We start from the raw sequence: 23,971 nt of genomic DNA on the forward strand, positions 1-23,971 counted from the left end.
AATGGTAGACAAAAGTAAGGTTCGGTGTTCGTGTTCTTCAATCTCATTTTCCCAAGAAATAAGATTTCAACTGCTGCTGTCTGAAAACAAAAATTTCTAAGGCTTCGTTTGGAATCACAATTCCTCTCAACTAATCTCAACTCATCATTATAATTTTTTCAAATTCCAACATAAAATATAATAAACAATTCAACTTTTTTAAATCTTAAAATAATAATAATAATAATAAATAATATTCTAACAATATTTTATTATCTCAACTCAACTCAACTCACTTCAACGTCTAAACGCAATCTAAATTCCCCGCCCGCCCAAAACAGATTTCATCTGCTGTTGCCTTTAATGAAAGGCGATCGTTTCATTTGAGAAATTGATTTTCAATACTTTGCTTCATTATTTTCATTAGTCGAATATAGTTTATTTAAATAAAATAATTTTTTATGAATTTCTTATATCACTGAGCTTTTGCATTTCCCAATCTTCAATAAAATTTTGTTTAGGATAAAAATTATAGCGCGCCTGAGATTTAAAGGAGTTTTTAGTTTTTCCAGTCAGTCAATACCTACACATTTGAAAAACAACGCCCCCTTTTCCTTTTCCCAAACACTTCCTCGGAAACCAAACAACAGCAAGTACCTCTGGTAATGACTTTAGATAACATCTCGAGAGATTCAAGACTCTTTTCGCACAGAATAATATGAACTTAAATAGTCATGTTGGTTCATTTCTCGATTCAGTGACATGTCAAAGAATTAAGCCCGATACAATGAACCCCCCAATTTTAATTGACCAAGACACGACCCTAATTCTAAGCCATCTAATTATTACAGAAACTCAAACCTCCTTAGCCCCCAAAGCCGTAGAGGGTTCTGCCCTGCCGCTTCAAGGCATAGACGACGTCCATGGCGGTTACAGTCTTGCGGCGAGCATGCTCTGTGTAGGTAACGGCGTCGCGGATCACGTTCTCGAGGAAGATCTTGAGAACGCCACGAGTCTCCTCGTAGATGAGGCCGCTGATGCGCTTGACTCCACCACGCCTCGCGAGTCGTCGTATAGCGGGCTTGGTGATGCCCTGGATGTTGTCCCTCAGTACCTTACGGTGCCGTTTCGCACCTCCCTTTCCCAATCCCTTGCCTCCCTTCCCTCTTCCTGACATCTTCTCCTACTTGCTCTCTATTCTGCGTCTCTTCGGCATTTACAGTGAAGATTGAAGGTTTTTATAGGGGGCGATGTGCTGTGGTGGCCGTTGGATGAGGCCTTAATCCGCGTGACGAATACGTATTGAATGTGATTGGTGGGAAATGATTTTGGCGGACTGACACGGCTAAAATGATTTTTGAATGTTGAAAATAACCGAGCGCAAAATTTGCCCGAATTTTGGGCAAATTTTGGGCCGTTGATCGTCTTATCTGGACGACCAACGGGTAATTATAACAATTTTCATTCCAGACCCAATAAACTTAAGGGCCCAAAACCCCAACCCATCCACTCAGAATTATACCACGACGGTGCCAATGGCAGCAACTCTCGCGTATATGACACTATACCTAATACCCGTTATGTTTAGTTAATTGGGGATTAGGGGACGTGATTAAATTATTATTGCTAAATACATTCTGTAGTATGTAAATCTCGCACACTCTTATTAAAAAAATGGGAACTATTATTAAAACAACTCCTCATGTAGATCATAAATTTGTCCACCTTTTTTTAAAATAAATGCACGAGTCTCACACACTTTATTACTTTAAAATAATTTTGTTCTCAAGTCAGTATATAGAGTAATCTATATACCTAATAAAATATTTATATGAAATAATTTCATTTTGAATATAAATTTTAAATTTTACAAATCAAAACTTATAATTTAAGTGATATAGATTATTCACACCGACTCGATAATAGAATCAATAGTTACTATATAAGAAAATCTGTTTAGCACACATATTTTTTAACACATCTATGATGTGAAAGCCTTCACAACGTCAACTATGCTAAAAAAATGATTCATTTTTTTAATTTTATTTTTAAGTTATAATGGGTTTTGGCGTGTTGCACAGCAAACTTTTTTGTAGCAAAGCTGTGTCTGTATTAGCCATTACCTTGGGAGAGAATCAGAGATACATGCATAGTTTGAAATTTTGAATGTAGAGATGGCTCATGAAAATGGTAACACAATAATTATGGTGCATGCCCATGATCGATATGGACATCCATCCTTTTGTAAAGCGACCATAATCATTATTATCCATTCGTATCGACAACCATCCCTCGTTTTGAGTTGATTTCCAGAGGTTTCATTTTTATTGTATTGTATTGTATTGTATTTCTTTCTTAATTTAATATGCTCGGATGTGATCATTTTTCTTAATATGTTGGTTCAAATTTAGCTGTTTTGAGTTCCGCAAAATAATAAAAAATTAACTGTTACAAATACAAATAAATTATACAAAAATAAATTCATAAATTTATGTGACTTCACGTGATGCGCTAGATCTACTTTATATTATAAATAATTTTATAATCTAACATATTGCATCAAGTCACGTCAGTTTGAATATTTATTTTTGTATAACCCCTTTGTGACTAAAGATAAATAATTAAAAAATAATTGCTATAAATACAAATAAATTACACAAAAATAAACTCACAAATTCACGTATTGTGCTAGATCCACTTTACATTAAAATTAACTTTTCAATTTAACGTATTGTATTAAGCTATGTCAATTTGTAAATTTATTTTTATGGTTAAAGTATTTTCCGTTAAAGTAATACAATAAAAAATAACTAAACCATTACAAGTCAAACGATGCATTTCAATAAAAAACAAGTAACTGAAAATTCATACGATCAATCATAAATATTCGAACATGGTTGTGGTGTATGTGTGTCTTTTTAATGCCTACAATTTATAAATATAAATTATTTACAATTGTTTGATGAATTATTTGGTCTAATCGTAGAGAAAATATAAATATCATATGAGCCATACAATTTCCAATTTTTTAACAGAATAAACAAATAGAGACATTTAATAACGTGTCTATTTTTTCCCCATCCGAATCATTTACTTCAAATGAACAATTAGAGAGAATCTCTATTCAAATATTATAATATGAATATTGGAAGTCCATGTCATTAGTCGAGTTAAAAGCCCATATATAATTTTAAGAAGTTGAAATTCACATAAAAATTATACACTTACAATAATAATATGCAAATTAAATTACTAAACATTTATATTATCTAAAAATTACCATAAAATTAAACCGAAACAAAAGGAACATAAGACATTGTAATGTATGGTATGCGATATAAAAATGATAAGCGTAATTTTTCTAGGTCAAAAGGGGTGAAGAGACCACTTTAGTTTTTGTTTCATATTCCTATTTGAGAATGAGAGCTAGTTGGACGTGCACACCACTATACTTTTTCAATAAGTTTTGCTAAATCTATGCAATTGTCACTATAATTAAAAGGTAATGGTATATGCAGTTGTAGAGTTTGTAAGTATCGTGTAATCGTTTTAAAAAATAGTATGATTTATTATTAACAAATTATTTTTTCATCGTATACTTTTTCAATAAGTTTTGCTAAATCTATGCAATTGTCACTATAATTAAAAGGTAATAGTATATGCAGTTGTAGAGTTCGTAAGTATCGTGTAATCGTTTTAAAAAATAGTATGATTTATTATTAACAAATTATTTTTTTATATAAAACTTATATTTATTCACTTTTTCAAAATGATTGTATGACATTTGTATAATTACAACTGTAACTATAATTTTTCATAATTAAAAGCATCAAATGTAAAATGGGTGGGACTTGTTCTCTTATTTATTTATTGCTATACCAAGGCTATATTACAATTTAATGATTTACTTTATTTTGCAAGAATAATAATTAATTAATAAAAAAAAAGAATCATAATGATTAGAGAATCTTAAGGCGTGGCATTTAGTGATCATGTTTGAAGCTCCGTGATTACATGCTTATTTTCGTGGGAGCATGGAATATTGTACAGTCCAAGTTACAGTTACTATAGATGGTTTGATTACGAAATAAAATGACTGAAAGAAAAATGCTATTCTTAGAACATTCACATCCGATTCTTTAAATTTGTTCTTAAATTTTAGTTAAAAAGGACACTCCCTATAATTTTATCCTAAATTTTACTCATTTTTAAAAAACCTTCTACATCTCATTTCCTATAATTTCTCTATTATATTAAAATAATATTTTTCTATTATTTCTTTATTATTTTTTTCTCTCACTTCTATTTTCAAACTTAACTACTTAATATTTTTTCTTATGTTTTGAACTATTATTATAGTGAATATTTTAAACAAAAATTTAAATTATTTTTTTAAGGGTTTAATAATATTTTTAAAATTATTATTTTTATATTTTAGTAATTATTTAAATTATTTTTAAAAATATTATTTAAAAGTATAATAAATATGAGTATAAGAGAAAATGTAGTTGATTGAAAAAAGAATTTATTTTATTTATTTGAATAAAATATTAATAAAAAATAATTTAGGGGATGAATAGTGGTTCTCTATATTTAAAAAACTACTGTTCATTTCCTAAATCAAAATCCTAAAATGGGGAATAGGATGGGAGGGAGTTTTTAAACTTTTTCCTAAATTTTTCTCTATAATTTAGAGATAATAATGATATGAAAAATGGGATGGGGATCCACTTATGGCTTAAAGTTATCGATTTTTTTATTTTTTATTTAATAATAAAAAAACTAACGGTATACGGGAGCGGTGGCTGTAATTGTATAGCCACCCTGATTTAAAACGACAATTCTTTAACGTTTTGTCACCTCAGTTTTGTTGGTAGCTGTCACGTCGGCTTTATTACCCAAAGGAGCCAATTTATTATATATTTGTCACGTTTCTGATACGCATCCCCTCACTTTTATTTTTTAAATTTCTCTCTTTTAAGGCCCAATGGGTCTTTCCCACCACCTTTTATGAATGGGTGATAGGGTGGTGCTACAGCCCCCGCTGGGGGAGCTTCCGCTGGGGGCTGTAGTATTATTTAATATATATTTTGTTTAAATAATTTTTATATAGGTTTTTTAATATTTTTTAATATTTTTAAAATATAAAATAAATTTAAAATATTATTAAGAAAATATTGTTTTAATCCAAAAGTAAAAAATATATATTAAAAAATATTTTCTTAATTATGAAGTAAAATAAAAAATTATAAAAAATATTTTTTTTATAATTTTTTATTTTACTTTATGATTAAGAAAATATTTTTTAATAATATTATGATTTTTTTTTAAAATATTAAAAATAGTCATACTACAGCCCCCGTTGGGGGCTCCCGTTGAGCTTAACATGTACTTTTTTATGTGTAATTTTTTAATTTATTTTTTATATAGATTTTTTTTACACTTATAAATATTTTTAAAAAATAAAATAAATTTAAAATATCATTAAAAAACACTTCCTTAATCAGAAAGTAAAAAAAAAATTATTAAATATTAATTTTTATTCTACTTCGTAATTAAGAAAATATTTTTAAATAATATTATAATTTTTATTTTATTTTTTAAAATATTTAAAATTATTAAAAATATCTATATAAAAATAAATTAAAAAAAAATATAAAAAAATGCTTCAGGCCCCAGCGGGGCATGTAGCATTTTCCTTTATGAATTTGCATTCTTTATTTCTCGCATGAATAGTACTGAGATTTGCAGAATTAATATGGATAAATTTTACGTATTCTTTTTTTAAAAATAAGAATTTATTATTAAAAAATAATTTTATAAAAAAAGTATTAGAGATTTATATAATATGTAACTGTATTTAACGTTAAAATTTCTAAATAAATGATTTGATAAATAATATTTATAACCGTAGAGTGCTCAAATGATATACAATTCTTTTTAAAAAGTAATAAATACGATATTTATATAAAAAAACTCATTTTTAATAATTGACCTTATTCTTTTTCAAAAAAATTATACAGCATTTATGTATTTCACGACTATATGTAGTATTATTCGATTTGATTTAACTATAAATTTTTTTTATAAATTTATATAGATTCATGTAATACGTTCGATTATTTTAAAATAAATATATGTTTATAATCTAACGTACTATATTAAGTTATATTAATTTATAAAATTTATTTTATTGTTAAAGTATTTCCTAAAGTTTTAAGAATATTTTAGAACATTTTATTTTTAAATTGAAAAGCCATTTTAATTTTCAAATAGTGTTCGGTGGATTAGCTCTTGATGTGGTACAGGGAATTAGATAAAAGTAAAGCATTAATCTTCTGTATTTAATATTTAGTTAGATTTCACTTTAAATAATTTAATATGTCTATAGTTAAATAAAGAATTACTGAAAATTCTCAGATCGAGATGAGAAAATATAACATTCTCAAAAGGTAATAAAAGACAGATATTTCCCAATTATTTTAAGTAAGATTACTAAAATATTAAATTGCCTTTTCGAAAAGGTCAACCTAAGTAATAAAAAGATAAACAATCAATCTTCAATTATTTAAAGAATTAGAAAATTCACATCAACATGTTATATATTCTCTTCCCTTTACATTTTTAAATTCGTGCATGAACCTCGACTAAAGTAACAAAAACTCTATGTGACTATTAATTAATTAAATAGAGTAATACAATAATTTAAGACTATTATTTAGGTCCCAATTAAATAATAAGATGAAATGAAATGATTTTAGATAAATTTAATAAATTTTTTTTAATAATATTATTATTATTTAAATATTTGAAAATTTTGAATTATTTTATTATATTTTATATAAAAAATTTAAAAAATTATAATAATAACAAAAAATGAGATGAAAACGTTTTTCAATCGAAAAATATTTTAGTTACAAAATAATTATATAAAAATAAATTTATAAACTAATATGATTTGATATAATATATTAAATTATAAAATAGATCTAACGAATTTTAAAAGAGTCGGGCTACTCTGCTGCTCAGAGTAGCCCGCTCTACTTGACCGATAGTTACTTTTTGCAACTTTTTTTTTTCGTTTTTCTATTTTCATTTTTAATATATTTAAATATTTTTAAAAAATAAAAAATATTAATATACTTAAAATCACATTTTTAATTATTAAGTAAATTTTTTTTTTCCAAACAGTCAGATAGAGCAATCACATTTAGTAGACAAACTACCTTTTTCCATTGTAAAAAAGATTTTGTTGCCTATGATTTGAATTCCTTACTTAAATTCATTAGGAAAATGCTAAGCGTCCCTCTCCTAATTTCTACCATTTGTGTTAGTGCGTGTTTTTTTTATATTTTTTTGTTTAGTTATTTTTTTATATAGATTTTGTTAATAATTTTAAATATTTAAAAAAATAAAAAAAATTAAGAATATTAATAAAAAATACTTTCTTAATCATAATAATTTTTTATTTTATTTCATGATTAAGAAAGTATTTTTTAATATATTTTTTTTACTTTCTGATTAAAGAAATATTTTTTAATAATATTTTAAATTTATTTTGTTTTTTTTAAATATATAAAAGTGTTAAAAGATTTATATAAATTTTAACATAAAATATTATTTTGGAGGGTGAGATGAGAATTTTATGTTTTGTTTTGAAGTTTAAAATATTATGTTTTAATATTATTATTATTTTGAGATTTGAAAAAAGTGTATTGAGATTCAAAAAAATTGAATTGTTTATTATATTTTATATAAAAATTTAAAAAAAATATAATAATAAGATGAGATGAGATGAAAATTTTATATTTTATCTTGTACTCCAAACCTATCCTTAAAAAAAAAAAATTCTAACTCCTGCGGGCTGGCATTGTCCAATTTATTATTCCTCAATGACTCTCGGAGGCCACCGAAAAGAGAGAAGAAAAAGAACGCTGTGAGCATTACAACTACACGTTTTTTCAGCGTACGTTAGCCACGTCTTGGGACGTCTGTTTTCGACCAGGACACGGAAGGAATTCCAACCCCACTCGCCGCACGTAAACAAAAACAAAAAGTACTCGCTCCTTCTAACACACATTTCAATCAATAAAATAGTGGGCGGAGCAGCCGAGATACCGTGGTGTATGTACGAAGCACTTGAATTGGACTCAAGAGCACTGCTATTCCTACAGAAGTTTTCCACCGAAAACTTCTACCGAAAGGCAAAAGTTTTTTTTTTTTGCTTTTTTTTCAATCATTTTTTTAAACACTTTAAATATTTTTAAAAAATATAAAAAAATCATAAATTCATTTAAAAACACTCCTTAATCACTAAGTAAAAATAAAAAATAAAAATAAAAATAAAAATTGCCTTTCGGTAGAAGTTTTCGGTGGAAAACTTCTGTAGAAATAGCATTTTCCTTGGAGTCAAACGCCAAGCCTGAAATGCCACGAAAAGTATACGGAGGTCGGAGCAGCCAGCAGGCAGGCAGGACGGCCGACACGGAATGTGGGCCATTTATTTAAACAAAGCCGACGTGGCATGTGGGCTTAGGTGGGACCATTTACTTCTAAAAAAATGCGCGGCCGTGGTATAAGCGTAGGAGGGAGCCACCGATGGCCCACCCTTGGGTTAATTAACTTAATTTGACAGGAAAGGTACGCGTGGTACTGTAGAGGCCATTCATCCAAGAAAAGAAAAATGCTAGCTTCCTCTTAAAAAGTGTCTTAAAAGTGTATTTAGTACATTTTGATTTTTTTTTAATTTCTTACAAATTTATTTGTATATTTATTTATTATTTAATATTAAAAAAATGAACTGAGTCACTTTTGAAATACCTAATATCACTTAACATCACCCCTCATTTAATATTAAAAGAATAATATTATATATAATTATAAAATATATATATTGTATAATTATTTAAATAAAATAAAATTTATTATTAAAAAATTAATTTATTTTTATATAAATTTATATTTTTTAAAAAAAATAATTATACGACATTTATATACTCACGATTACGAATATCGTTTCTAATATTAAAATAAAATGAGGAAAACACGATATGAATGGAGCGTGTGGCCTCACCTACCCACATTAGCAGCTTCCAGAGCCTCTAGTTTTGTATTTCAGAGCTTTCAACCTCGATTTGTATACATAAAATTTTTTATTTTATTTTATTATTATAATTTTTTTAAATTTTTACATAAAATATAATAAATAATCAAATCTAACCGAACATTATTTCATACGGTGAGTCGGTGACAACTCAATTATAAATTCATAATTCATTCCTAACTTTTTCATAAAATATTATTTATTTAAATTTAAACACAGTAAATAGTTCTTATCGTCACGGGTAATTGGTTTTGAAAAGCAAGAGTGATTAGTTGAAGTAAAAGACATTATAGTCAAGTTATTAGCACACACATCGAGGAGTAACATTAATCTTTCAATGCAGCATCTTCAAGGACATCTAACTAATAGCATTAATGCTTGACAGTTTTAATTGCTCCATTAAATCTTTCACCGACCAATCAAAATCCTTGACCTCAAAAAGTTTGTTTGGAAAAAAAAAAAAACGACCTAACCTTTATATTGAACCTCTACAATTGTGTAGCAATCATTTAATAATGACCCAATTCTCATTCTTCAATCTGAAAACTATTACTTCGAAGATTCAAGAACCATCATTAGATTAAAGATATGATAGTTAAGGAAATATTAATTCATCAATAATCCAGTCAAATAAATTGATTTTATATATATATTTTTAAAAAATTAAAAAATTTATTAAATATATTTAAAAATTAATTATGTATATTAATTACTATTTATTTTTATATTTTATATTTATAATTTTTTTTAAACGCGAGATAATAATAGTGATAAAGGATATGATTTTTGTTATTTAAATACCACCTACAAAGGCATGGTCAATAAAGGTAGCTGGCCATTTGCACGCCAACTAACACGTGTCAACACACAAAGAAGCCACTTTCTTATTTGAAAATCCTCTTTTGTGTGCACATGATTGTTGTTGAAAATTTGGAGACGCATTACTTAAAAAAAAAGAAAAAAAAAGAAAAAAAAAAGGATTGGAACTTGGAAGAGCAAAGAGAGAGGCGTGGGAAAGCAAGCACAGCACCGCATTAGAGACAGAGAGGAAGGCAGAGGAATTAAGGAAAGGTAACAGAAAGAGTGCCGTTGGGGCTCCGCCGACGTGGCAAAGTCCACCCTCATATTTCGGATAAGTAATCGACACACAACGTTTACTTTTGCACACCTACGCACCGCTTTATGGTCTCTTCTCTATAACTTCAAAACTCTACTATCTACCCTTTACGTTCTTCTCTCAACCAAACACCGTCCCCCCAAAAACAAAAGAGAGAGGAAAAAAATTTCATTCCACCATCCTCTGATTTCTCTTTCTCTTCACTCTCAGATTATCATCATCATCATCATCATCGGATATATATATATATATCCATACATACATCCGTACGTATCATCATCGTCGTTGTCTTTTTCGTATATACTTTTTCAGAGTCATCCGTCGGCGTCGTGGTGGGGAGGGATCATTAGATGTGATGGCTTCGAGAGTGGAGTCGTCGCCGGAGGACGGGAAGGCTGTTGCTTTTGCCATGGATTTTCCCCTTGACGATTCGACTTCGTTTTCGAACTCTTCTCCCAGATTACCTCGTAGGCTTCAGCGGAGGCTCTTGGAGTGTAGGTCTCCTCCGAAGAGTACAGTTGAAGAAATCGAAGCCAAGCTCCGCGACGCTGATCTTCGGCGCCAGGTTTCTACTATTATATATTTTCCCTAATTTTCACTTCGACTATGATTTTTGTCCGACTTTCTGTTTGTTTACCGAGGATATGAAGAAATAACATAGAATTTTGAGGCTTTCTTTTTCTTCCACAATTATTTTTTTCGGTGCTGCACTGCTGTTGGTTTCGTTCTCGAAATTGAAGACTCGAGTGATTTTTTCTTTTTTGTTTCCTCAGCTATTTAATTTGTTTCGTTCTCGAATTTGTTTCGTTTCGCGCGATTTACTAAATAATTTCTGACTCATATATTTTTCTTTCTTTGATAATTTTGTCAAATCGGGTACCTTTTTACAACGATTTGCTAACATATACTTCATGATTATAGTTTTTATATTCTTTTTCCGATCGTTGTGGATCCTGAGAAAGTCACACCTAAAATAATTAATTTTTTTCCTGTGATTTTGTTGATCAGTTTAGTACAGTCCGTAATTTTCTCAGGAAGTAGATTAAATTTATCAAAATGAAAATTTTCTTAATTTTCTCAGCAACCAAACACGACAAAAGAACGTTCTTACTTACTTTTCACTCTGAATCTCATCGAATTGTCGTATATATATTGCTTTTGTAAAAAATAATTTTATCTCTTGGTTAAAACTTTGTACCGAAGCTTTTTTTTGTTCCTTCTTGTGTTAGGTGAGAGTGGGTGCTTATTCTGTTTGGAACTTTGGATATGTTCGTTTTGCTCTTTCTTTTCGCATGAGCAACCTCTCTCTCTATGTATGACACGCACATATCAAATACATTTTCTTCTCTTGATTTTGTATTGAAATTGGTTAAGAACTTAAGGGGATGTTTGGCAAACATGAGAATTTTCAAAACTTCGCATAATTTCATTTTCAAACATCACTCAGCTACAAAACACTTGTCAGTTTCAATTTTTCATCAAATCATTACATCAACTTAAAAACAAAACACAAAAATCTATACAACTTTACAAACTTCAAAACAAAATAATATTAACAAATTATATTTAAACAATTTTTGAACTTATTCACAAAATTCTGAATACTCCAAGCATCTAAACATGCCCTAAATTCTCTTCTTCCTATACGTCTAAGAAGTTTGGTATCATTGGTTTTTATTTTGCTTAATGCTTCTAAACACTTTAATTTAAGGTAATAATTAATACTTGCTGGCCTTACTTGGATTTCTCTTTGATTTTTGATAAGTCAATCAATCTTATTAGTAACACAGAGGGCACAACTCTGAATTTCTCTTTCTGAAACTATCATTTATTCTTTTGTCCCTTTGATGTTTCATGCTTACCTTTTCTTTTAAGTAAATTATTAAATTTTCGTTCCTATTTTCAATTTGATAAAATCAGCGACTTCTAGGTGTTATTTTTTGTCTTTGAATCCTATAGTTCATTGGTTTTGGTTTGCATGCACCATAATCAAACATGAAAATTTTAAAACTTCTTGTTTATCTAAATCTCTGTGAATTCTACATTGGCTTACACTACAATTTTGTTTTGGATGCAGCAATACTATGAGAAACTGTCAAGCAAGGCTAGAGCGAAGCCGAGAAGCCCATCGCGGTCTTCATCTCATGAGGAAGATCTTGGTCAGCGTCTTGAAGCAAAGCTCCAAGCTGCTGAGCAGAAAAGGTAATATCTATGTGTTTCAATTTCCACAACTTCCACATTTCTATATTCATGCCACAGCACTGCAATTAAGTTGTGGCATTTCTGTATTATTTTTTTGTGCATCACGTTTTTTGTTTGCTGTAACCAATTTTGTTATTGTTATTGTCATGATCTATGGATGTACTTTGGATTATCTCCTAGTTATTCGAACTGTATATTTGGAACTTTTGAGTTCCTCACAATATCCACATCGCTAAGTTTCACCTTTATAACTTAAAAACTTGTCAGTGATCTCAATAACTACTACACAACATCTCTACCACGATTACCAAATTTCCATGCCAGATGCCTCAAATTTACTCGGATTGCATAACTTTAAAAGTTCTGCATGGGACTGATGTCTGAAATTTACTTGCTTGTGACTTTCAACTTCTTTTGCCTGTCAGTGGATTTCATTTGGGCCTTTTCTTTTCCATAATAAAATTCAAAAGAAACTATCACACTTGCGTCAATTATGTAAATTAAAAGAGTCCAGCCCAAAAAGAGAATGGTAATTACTGATAATTGCATCACCAGGTTGAGCATTTTGGCAAAGGCCCAGATGCGACTAGCTAAGTTGGATGAGTTGCGGCAAGCAGCTAAAAGTGGGGTACAAATGCGTTATGAGAAAGAACGGGAGAAGCTTGGAACAAAAGTGGAATCGCGGGTTCAGCAGGCAGCAGCAAATAGAATGCTTATGCTTAAGGCTTACAGGCAAAGGAGAGCCACACTAAAGGAGAGGTCATCTCAATCCTTATTGCGAAGGATGGCTCGGGATAGCAAGTACAAGGAGCGTGTTCGTGCTGCAATTCAACAAAAACGTGCAGCTGCTGAGACAAAGCGACTAGGTTTGCTGGAAGCAGAGAAAAAGAGGGCACGTGCTCGGATGTTGCAAGTGCGACGGGTGGCTAAGTCTGTCTCTCACCAACGTGAGATTGAAAGGAGGAGTATGAGGGATAAGTTGGAAGATCGACTTCAGAGGGTATGCCTGTTTTCTGAATTCTGATTATAACTTATTTACTGTGTGGTGTTTATTTAGGGTAGGTTTGGGGGGTGAGATGAGAATTTTGTGTTTTGTTTTGAAGTTTAAAATATTAAGTTTTAATATTATTATTATTTTGGGATTTGAAAAATGTGTATTGGGATTTAAAAAAGTTGAATTGTTTATTATATTTTGTATGGGGATTTGAAAAATGTGTAATGATGAGATGAGATGAGATGAGAATTTTGTATTTTGTTTGATGTCCCAAACCTGCCCTTAGTTTTCACTTGGTGTGAGTTGTGACTTTTATGGGGCTTTTCTTTATTTATTTATTTTATTTTATAATTATCATTTCTCATTGAATTTCATGACAATCAGGCAAAGAGACAAAGAGCAGAATATTTGAGGCAGCGAGGTAGGCTGCATGGTCTTGTTCCCCCAAAGTGGAATAGGTTTCACAAACAGGCTGATCATCTTTCCCGAAAGTTAGCAAGGTATATAGCCTGTCATTACTACAGAATTTTTTATTTATCTTAAAAAGAAACTGCAGAAGTTTAAAGCATCACTGTTAAACTTTTAAAAGATTTGCATCACTGTTAAACTTTTAAAAGATTTGCTGAGCTGGGTTAAGTATTTAGCTCTGTATTCGTAGTTGCTAGTTTTTTCTTTTTTTCCTTGGTATGTGAACCTGAACCTGATGAGGTGATCTAATGCATATTTGGCCAGTACATTTCAGAGTGTTGAGTTTGTGGCATTTTCTATACAGTTTTACAGGTATTGATCTGGAGATGAAAATCTTTATATTTTAAGAACTTTTTATTTTTTCTGTAGGACATTAATGTGACTTCTTTTTGAATATTTTTTCATGTTTTTTGTACTATTTTGGCAATATTAGTTGATCGAATATGAATTCAAACATATAAATAGTCAGTGCTGTGCATGGACATTAAACATATCCAAGATTTTTTTTTCTTGTACAATACTGCACATTATTTTGAGGACGAAACAACATATTCTAATTGTGTTGCTTTCACTAGGTGCTGGAGGCGTTTCCTTAGGTTGAGGAAAACTACCTTAACCTTGGCAAAAGCTTATGATGCATTGAAAATGAATAAGCAGTCTGTGAAATCATTGCCATTTGAGCAGCTTGCACTTCTGATCGAATCATCTACCACCCTTCAGACAGTGAAAGCTTTACTTGACCGGTTTGAGAGCCGGCTGAAGGTCTCCAGAGATATTTCTGCTGCTAATCACCACCCGTCCTTTATGGATAACATTGACCACCTTCTCAAACGAGTTGCCTCCCCAAAGAGAAGGGATACTCCCAGGACTTCTAGGAGGAGCAAAGACGCAAAGAAAGTAGGTTTTGTTAGAGAGGCAGCTACTAGTCCAGATAAATTATCAAGGTATCCTGTGAGAGTGGTTCTTTGTGCTTACATGATATTGGGTCATCCAGATGCGGTGTTCAGTGACCAAGGAGAGCGTGAAATTGCTTTGGCCAAGTCTGCGGAGGATGTTATCCAAGAGTTTGAGATTTTGATAAAGATTGTACTGAAGGGTCCAGTACAAAGTTTTGATGAAGAGTCTGACCTCAAATTAAAAAAGTGTTGGACCTTCAGGTCTCAGCTCCAAGCATTTGACAAAGCATGGTGCTCCTACTTAAATTGCTTTGTGGTGTGGAAGGTTAAGGATGCTCAATTGTTGGAGAAGGATTTGGTGAGGGCAGCATGCCAGCTTGAGCTCTCTATGATGCAAACTTGTAAGCTAACTCCAGAAGGAGAGAGTGTTGCTCTTACCCATGACATGAAGGCTATTCAGAAACAGGTCTTGCCTTAGCCCTTCAATTTATAATCTATTTTGGGAAATCACCAAACATGCAATTAAAGTTGTTGCAATTTGGTGAACTACACATATGCGTCCGGTTTTCAATTGGAGATTTAATTTTTGGACTTTTGAAAAGATTGAAAGATCCGTCAGTCCCAATAGTCAATGTTTTGATGCTTTTGAACTTTTCCATCTTCGATATGATAAAGCCTTGCAGGTTGAAAGTACTGAATTTTGCTATCAGTTTAATTTATTACTTTAGAAGGAGTTGATATTGTGATGATTCCTAGTTCTGTCGAAACATCCTGCTAATTGTCATGTTTGGATTTGTTGAACTGCAGGTCACAGAAGATCAAAGACTTCTGAGGGAAAAAGTAAGACATTTGAGTGGTGATGCTGGGATTGAGCGTATGGAATCTGCTTTATCTGAAACCCGGTCTAAATACTTTCAAGCGAAGGAGAATGGAAGCCCCATAGAATCTCCAATCACACACTTCATTCCTCCAAGCCCATCGAGCTCCTCAGGTGATCCTTCTTATGTTGCTAGCTCAGATAAAGTAAGTGTTGTGGGTGAAAGTGTTGAACAGCCAAGCCGCGTAGTTCGCACCTTATTCAAGGAAGATGATGCTTCCTCAACAAGAGGATTGGGTTTCTCCTCACATAGAAGCAGTTTAGACCGTCAGCTGGGTTCATCAGATGAAAATCTGATCTCCGAGAATGAGCTGATTGTAAATGAATTCCTCCATGAGCAACGCCATGCTTTTAATGATAGCTTGAGTGCCACTGATGAAGATCAAAAGAATATTAAGGTTATTATCTACTGATTTTTGATAGTCTGCACAACACTTCCATAAAAAATAGTCACTGAATATTAGCAGAACTCCATGATCCATTTATATATTTTACGGTCATCATTTACTTACCTGTGAAAAAAAGTTTGTATTTTTCCTGTCGTCAATATGCAAAAGCATGTAGTTTATTACTGTTAGTTACAGGCATCTGGTGGTAATATGTTTTCTTGGCTTACTATTGTGTAGGTGAACATAAAAGCAGCAATGGAGAAGGCATTCTGGGATGGCGTGATGGAATCTATGAAACAGGATGATCCTGACTATGATCGGGTTGTTCAACTCATGAGGGAGGTGAGAGGTGAAATTTGCGAGATGGCTCCACAGAACTGGAAGCAAGAGATTATTGATGCTATTGATATAGAGATCTTCTCTCAGGTACTTCCTTCCTTGGCTGCAGCCAGTAATTACTCATAAAACCATCATATATTGATATTAACCCTTCTTTTCCCCTTTTGAAGGTGCTAAAGTCAGGTAACCTGGACATTGATTACCTTGGAAGGATTCTAGAGTTTGCATTGGTCACTTTGCAAAAGCTCTCTGCTCCAGTTAATGATGATGAACTGAAAGCCAACCATCAGATGTTAATGAATGAGTTATCCGAGATATGTAAAGCCAGTGATGAGTCAAGATATTCCTGTGTAATTGCAATGATCAGGGGCCTGCGTTTTGTCCTAGAGCAGATTCAGGTGTGTTTTCATGCCTTTTCTTCTATTGGTTTTGCACTTTGTCTTCCCTTTTTAAGGTACCCTGCAAGAAGAAAAATGTGTTTCTTCATAGTATGTTGCTCAAACACATCTAAAGTTATCGTATGCTAGTAAAACGTTGGGATTTGAAATTTTCTTTTCTTTTATCTCCATGCCCAGCGGCAGCACTAGTTCGAATTGCTAATTGACCAGGGCATATACATATATACAGCCTTACTTTCTTGGTTATTATATTGTTGCTGTAGTTTTGGCTATTATGGGGTTCGATGCCCAAAAATGGTTAGTCTATGATGTACTTAAGAATCATTTGATGGCCCATGGCTACCGCCATTTTTTTATGGGACTCTGCTATTACTTTACTCTTGTATCATGATGTTTAAGGTAATTTTCCTTATATTTGATGCCTTCACAGTTGCTAATTATATAGCCAAGCTTTGAGTAAAATGAGTCAGATGTGGTGTTGACCACCAATCTTATCGGTTGGTATAGCCAAGCGTTGCGATAGGATATCTTTTGCACCTTGCTAAAGGAGTTCTGATATATTTTAAAGGGTAGTTCTACCATGCCGCCCAGGCTTGGCCATTGGGCGTGCCCCCTAGTGCAAATTGCACTTTCTATTTTTTTTTTTGCTTTTTTTTTTCGAACTTTTTTTAAGCATCTTTAAGCATTTAAAAAAAAATCAATATACTAATAGTCATTTCCTTAACCATTAAGTAAAAAAAATTAAATAAAATGCATGAGCGGGCAAACTGAGGCGGCACAGTATCATTTTCCTATTTTAAAATGAGATCAGCAAAGGTTTTATACTGTACTGTTTGTATATATAGATCTACATTGAGATACATTTTAGTGATTGCATGGAGTTAATAGCCAATATGAGTTTTTTTTTTCCCTTTTTTTATATGTGCAACTGTTTCATATAATCTGGACATTTTCTGGCAGGTGCTTAAGCAGGAGATAAGCAAAGCACGTTTAAGAATTATGGAGCCTTTGTTAAAGGGTCCTACTGGCTTGGATTATCTTAGAAATGCTTTTGCCAACCGATATGGATCTCCATCTGATGCGAATACCTCTTTGCCATTGACAGTGCAGTGGCTTTCTTCCATTATAGGTTGCAAAGATGAGGAATGGGAAGAACACAAAAATTTCCTCTCCTCTTTGATGGGCAGTGAAATTTCAGTTCCAGGGTTTCTTCCTTCCACCGCCCTAAGAACTGGTGGAAGCTTTCTGGTCAAAACAAATGGAAACCAAATGACAACTTCAGCTGCTAGAAGTAATGGTATGATCCTGGAATCAACATTTGAGTATTGTGTATATATATTCAAAGGGTTTTGGGTTTCCAGTATTCTGTGTAAGTTGATAATAGATATGCAAGAGTTCTTGATACTCTCTTCATTTCGTCGTTGGATCAGGTGATCAACTAACTGAATGCAAGGGAGCAAAAGTTGACTTACTCGTGAGACTTGGGGTGTTGAAATTAGTAAATGGGGTAGAAGGTCTCACACAAGCAGCTCTGCCTGAAACTTTAATGCTTAACCTCTCTAGGTTGAGGTCTGTTCAAGCTCAAATTCAGAAGATTATTGTAATTTCCACAAGGTAAAATGGCTTTGCTGTTTGGGGAAAACAATATATAGATCTAATTCTGAATTATTTTAAAATTTTATCTTATCTTTATAGTTTAATTAATATATGTTAGCCATGAAATATGGCATGTCTTATTCTTGATTGAAATGCTTTATTAATTTGAATTTATGTAAAATGCAGTATTTTAGTTTGCCAGCAGACCCTCCTGAGCGAGGCAGTAATAGCCACCCCAACAGACATGGAAAGCATAGTCGCAAAGTGTGTTGAGCGACTTTTGGATCTACTGGATCGAGTTGAAGATGCAGGTATTAAAGAAATTGTTGAAATAATTAGTGAGTTCCCAATAGAGGGTGAGGAGAAGGCAGACACCGAGAAACTTAAGTTGCGGAGGGTGGTCACGGCCAGGATGTTATCAAAGAGCTTGCAAGCAGGGGATCCCGTGTTTCAAAAGGTGTCTCGCGCGGTTTATTTGGCTGCCAGAGGAGTCATGCTGGGGGGAAATGGGCCTCAGGGAAAGAAATTAGCAGAAATGGCATTGCGTCGAGTTGGAGCTGTTTTGCTGACACAGAGGGTGGTGGAAGCGGCCGAAGTTTTAGTGGTGGCTGCCACCGTTACCGTTGGTGTTCATGAGCCATGGTATACCCATCTGACTGCTAATATGTGATTGGATTTGAGAGAATAAAAAGAGTAGGAAGTACAGAAGATAATAATAATGAAAACATACACAGCTGTACATACTAGTGTGTGTGTGTGTAGTTGTACATGGAAGCGTATATGTATATATTATTATTATTATTATTATTATTATTATGCAGAATGATTTGATGTAAAAAGATAAGATGTAAATGATATCTAAGACTAATTTGATTCTGTATTTATTCAACTGCTTCCCTTCGTTTGGAAAGTCGTAGGTTAATTGATGTGGGAAGTTTTGAAAGCCGATAAGGATGTTGTTATGTATATGTGTGTACGGATTCGATTTGTTTGAATAAAAAGGACAGCAAACTCTCTCGCAGTCTTGTTCTATTGCTGCAGTTCTTTGATTCAAAGTAGGGTTTTAACAATCAATTTGTTTTATGTATTTCCATGTCCATTTCTAAAGCTTCTCTTATCAGTAGATAAGACGTATTCCATAAAAGTGAATACAAAAATTGATGACATGATGTGGTATATTAGATTTTAAAGTTATTTTTATTAGAAAGTAAATCTAATGTATCATATTAAGAGTTTGAAATATTATTTTGATTTCTTGAATTAATTTAAAAAAAAAAATTATTAGCATGAAACTATGAATTTTGAATTTTTTTTTTTTAATTATAGGTCTCAAGATAATTGTCTATCAGTTTGGCAAAACTCATAATTTTATTCTGAAATTCATTTAGAAAATATAATCATTTATAGTAAAAGAGGAGAAAAGAGGTAAACAGACTCGTTCATTTTCTAGGCAACAAGTCACACGAGGTTAATAAGAATAATCCATTCCATACACAAACAAATTCAATCTTCCATATTATTTGAAGTCAATGACTAAACTGATTTATTTAAAAAAAAAAAGAAAAAGAAAACCCCTCCATTTCCTTGAAATGGCTTTGTTGCCTCACAGACTCTTTCCATGCCGGTCATGTTGGATCTGTGACCTTATTACCGGAGAATGTATTAGAGGCTTCACTCCAATTAACTCAGGGTCGGGCCTAAACTTGTAGGGTAGTTTGCTATCATCCATTTTCCTAAAAGTTATGGAAATCCTGCAAATTTAAGATACGCAAAAATAAGGAATGATTTTCAATAAATATATAAACATCTTTCTTTTTTTTGCTCATGGGAGAGGCAAATGAAAGGAAAAAGTTAAAGCCACCGAGAGATTCTCCCAATATTGACTTTTTTTTTTTTTTTAACTTAATGATTAAGGAAGTATTTTTTTATGAGTTTGTAATCTTTTTTAAATGATTAAAGTGGTTTAAAAAATGCTTGAAAAAAAATTACACAAAATTAAAAAGTGCAAAATGCACTTATCGGTGGGCAATGTCGGGACACCTCTCACTGGCCCTAGCACTGCCCCAAATGAAAGGGTACCTTTTTCTTGAGACACCTGGAATACAGTGTTTAGCAACATCAGCCCCATTACCATTTACAACGAACACTGACCTGCAAACAGGAAAAATGGCAGTTTTTTTTTAAGCATGAGATCAAAGATGAAAGTTATCAAACATACAACTTACTAAATTCCTACTTCAATATCCCCAATAGAAGCATTGAACTTTGTTTGCATGATGAACTGGTTTGAGCAACATCTTAAGGTAGATAACAATGAATTCTACTGCGTATTTGTTTATGGAATTATGATCCTCGAGAAGAAAAAAGCACCAAGAAACTAATAAAACATTGCTCATTGAAAGAGGAATACAGAAGCATACCCGACAGGCAGAGGTATGGAGACAGGCCCTGAAAACTCTCCAGGTCCCACAATCTTCAAAGTCGACCCAAGAACTATGTTACATTCTGTCAACAAGGAAAGAGTGCAAAAGGGTCGAACAAAGTCATGATGATCAATGTGAGGGGGAATGCAATCGCCTTCTTCATATATATTCACAATGCAGCTGTTAGGGATGCATGTTGGGGGAATGACATTCCACCTGACCATCCTCTTGATAATTTGCTTAAACAATGGCGGTATCGGATCCACTTCTTCCCCTCTTATAATGCCTGGAAGGTTCCCATTTTTATCCTGTAAGGTTGCTAAATTAATATCACAGACACACTTTTGGCTATGGTTGTAAGGATGTAAGAAATGGAATTCCAATTACCACTGCATAATTGTAGCAGCAGCCAAATTGTAAGGTCACGCGTCCTTTGCCGCGCATCCACTTTCTAGGTTCTGAATATGTACGCTCTGTTCACACATGAGATAAAGCTTTAACCATCTCATTTTCATCCTTTGTTTCTCAAGCTCATAGCACATATCAAAACAGGTTCACATGAATCATAACTTTGCAAGGAGTAACTTTTTTTTCCCACCAGAAACGTATTTCTTCTATGCTATTGACAGCACATGATGTGCAAGATTGCTTAATTATCTAAGTACCAATGCCTTTCTTTCAAGAACAATGCAAAAGTATACTCTGAGGTCCTATCAAAGTTTTATAACCAAAAAGGGCAGGCTCTATGGAACAACATGATGCGATATTGTCAAATCCTACTTCATAAACCTATAAATGATAAAACCCCTGAACTTAAATGCAAAACACAAAAAAGAAAGGTGTTTGTTTAGTAATAATCTCACATTGCATGTGGACAATGTCTTGGGTATGTTTATAAGGAATGAACAATTATCTCTTATAAAACCGGTTTTATGGATAAGTTAGGCCCATAAGTTTCTTCACAATGCGCAGTAGAATATATTAAATGAAGGAAAATTTACTAAAGTCAAAATTTTTGAAGCCTCTGAATGAATCTCAAAAGAAAGCAAGAATTTCTATAAAAACCTCTCAGCAGCCCCTTTTGCCCCTTTCTTTGTAGCTCGTAGATACATTCCACAATCTTCTTCTGCTCCTCGGCATTGAAAACCCGAGTATGAAGCTCTAGACCTTGAAGCACATTTGTTGGTTTTCCATCTATTCTGTCAAGGTAGATGAAGTCTTTTTTCCTGTAAACTTGCGATATTCGGATATGCTCCTTTTTATCCTCAGACAACCCATTATCAGCTCCAGATAAAACTCTGCTGACTCTATCATTCCCTACTATTTCAGAATCCGAATAATCATATGAATTATTTTTGTTGTTTGCTGATTCACGCAAAGAATCAGAGCCGAACCCTTTTCGTCTTTGACGAGACGAGTAGATAGGTTCAGGCATTTGGGGAATGCTCTCGGAAGTACGCACTCGCTTATAAGGCTTCCTGTAGAAATTTTCTGAACGTTCAATGCTATCATTCGACTGGGGTATTTCCCTCACATTCTCTGTATAAAAAAGGAACCAGAAAAGGAAAGGGTCAATTGGAGCTTGTACACGTTTCAGTACTTTCTGGGCAATTTGTAAAACGTAAACTCAAAAAAGGAAACAACTTGAATCTTTCGATTTTTCTCAATTGAATTAAACAGGAAAAAGAAACTGTCAGAACGTAAATCATAAGCAGTGAGAAAAGTTTGATCGAACAAAGGAAGAGGACGAGAAGCAAGGTTTACAAGAAAACAGAGTATGCGCAGAAGAAGGAGATGAAGATCTGTGTATTGTATTCGATTCTTTCGGTTCCATCATCTCAACTTTTATTATTTTTTCATCGTCTTGTATCATTAAATGATGGGTAGTGATAGGCTTACTACCCTATTACTACCCATCTACTACTAAAAGGTATTTTAAGTTTTTTTATTTTTTTATCATTTTCTTTTAAGTATTTTTTTAACATCCTTAATCATTAAGAAAAAATTAAAAATATATATATATTTACTAATATACACTTCCTTAATCATTAAGTAAAATTAAAAAATTAAAAAAAAATCAAATATAAAAAGAGTAGTAAATGGGTAGTAGTAGGGTAGTAACCTTATCATTATTCTTAAATGATTAGACAACTTTTATCATTTTTTCATCGTCTTGTATATTGAATAATTAGAAATTATTTATTATATTTTATTTATAAATTTATTATTTAATATCACGTTATTATGAAATGATAGAAAAATGATAAAAATTAAAATATTGAATAAATTTTTTCTTTATGGTAATCTATATACGAAGGATGAAAAATAAATAAAAAATAACTTATAAACTTGGCTTGGCTTGGCTCGAGACAAATAAAAAATAAAAGAGAAGGAACAACCTTTAAAGAACTCGAGAAAAAACTTATACTTCTCGGTTTTGGGCCAAAATTCTTGAAAGAAAATATTCTAACAGAAATCTGAAGCAATCCTGAAACTCAAGTTAATACTTGAATTTAAGAAAAATAACAATTCAAAAGCTTGTACCTTGTCGCCTTATGTCTGAAAGATGCGACTCAAAATGATCCCAATATCTCTTCTGACTATGTTCTCCTGAGCTTCTCTTCCATTCGAGCATCCGTAATGATCCTCTTCCGGGACTTCGAAGATGGCGATGGTTATGGCGATGGCGATGGCGATACGTCCGGCGACGATCCTCAAAGTTTCTGTTCGATCCTAGTATCTGATGGTGATACATGGGGTGGTGATCCTCAAAGTTTCTGTTCGATCCTGGTATCATCTTGGCCTTGGTTGTTGTACGATGATGTGGGATTTTGAGACTTTCTTTTCGATGTCTTCCTTCTGACTCAGAAACCAAATGCGAAATCCAACAAAGACTACTACTGGGTCTTCGGGTAAGATGGAATTCAGAGCTTGTTTTGCTTCGTAGTAGTGAGAGAGAGAGGGGGACAGAGGCAGAGACAACAGAGAGTGAACTTAAGAGAGAACGGAGCAGGCAAGAACGACGGCATGGCTTTGGTCCTTCTGCTTGTCATTCAGTTATAAACGCGGGTAAAAAAAAATGACGTGCTATTTTATGAACCGTAGGATGTTTTTTGCCTGCACGTGGAGAACGTCAGATGAAGCAGTGATACTTCCCAGGTACTTTCCTTTATTGTAATGCAAAAAACTC

General features: G+C 32.4%; 3 protein-coding genes across 4 annotated transcripts; 1 reads left to right on the top strand and 2 right to left on the bottom strand.

The window, feature by feature from the left end:
- Positions 1-614: 614 nt before the first annotated feature.
- LOC109007017 (histone H4) lies at positions 615-1,200 on the bottom strand. Its single transcript, XM_018986497.2, has one exon. It carries the CDS (start codon positions 1,154-1,156, stop codon positions 845-847), a length of 312 nt encoding a protein of 103 aa, XP_018842042.1. The 5' UTR covers positions 1,157-1,200; the 3' UTR covers positions 615-844.
- A 9,310-nt stretch (positions 1,201-10,510) lies between these two features.
- Positions 10,511-19,390, top strand: LOC109007016. The gene is made up of 11 exons (XM_018986495.2): positions 10,511-10,764; positions 12,277-12,401; positions 12,957-13,401; positions 13,780-13,895; positions 14,439-15,225; positions 15,567-16,034; positions 16,263-16,451; positions 16,535-16,762; positions 17,723-18,059; positions 18,193-18,376; positions 18,545-19,390. The coding sequence occupies exons 1-11, from the start codon at positions 10,555-10,557 to the stop codon at positions 19,026-19,028; spliced, it is 3,573 nt and encodes a 1,190-aa protein (XP_018842040.1). The 5' UTR covers positions 10,511-10,554; the 3' UTR covers positions 19,029-19,390.
- A 390-nt stretch (positions 19,391-19,780) lies between these two features.
- On the bottom strand, positions 19,781-23,817 carry LOC109007015 (RNA demethylase ALKBH9B-like). 2 transcript variants are annotated; one of them, XM_018986492.2, is made up of 6 exons: positions 23,326-23,817; positions 21,847-22,320; positions 21,169-21,254; positions 20,779-21,089; positions 20,438-20,509; positions 19,781-20,109 (listed from the first exon to the last, which is right to left on the bottom strand). In XM_018986492.2, exons 1-6 carry the CDS (start codon positions 23,576-23,578, stop codon positions 19,962-19,964), a joined length of 1,344 nt encoding a protein of 447 aa, XP_018842037.2. In that variant the 5' UTR covers positions 23,579-23,817; the 3' UTR covers positions 19,781-19,961. The 2 variants fall into 2 exon arrangements, with proteins under 2 accessions (XP_018842037.2, XP_035539865.1); XM_035683972.1 differs by lacking the exon at positions 23,326-23,817 and adding an exon at positions 22,546-22,636 and having other exon boundaries at positions 19,787-20,109.
- Positions 23,818-23,971: the final 154 nt, after the last annotated feature.

The sequence above is a fragment of the Juglans regia genome, chromosome 13, assembly GCF_001411555.2.
Source record: "Juglans regia cultivar Chandler chromosome 13, Walnut 2.0, whole genome shotgun sequence".
Lineage (NCBI taxonomy): Eukaryota > Viridiplantae > Streptophyta > Magnoliopsida > Fagales > Juglandaceae > Juglans > Juglans regia.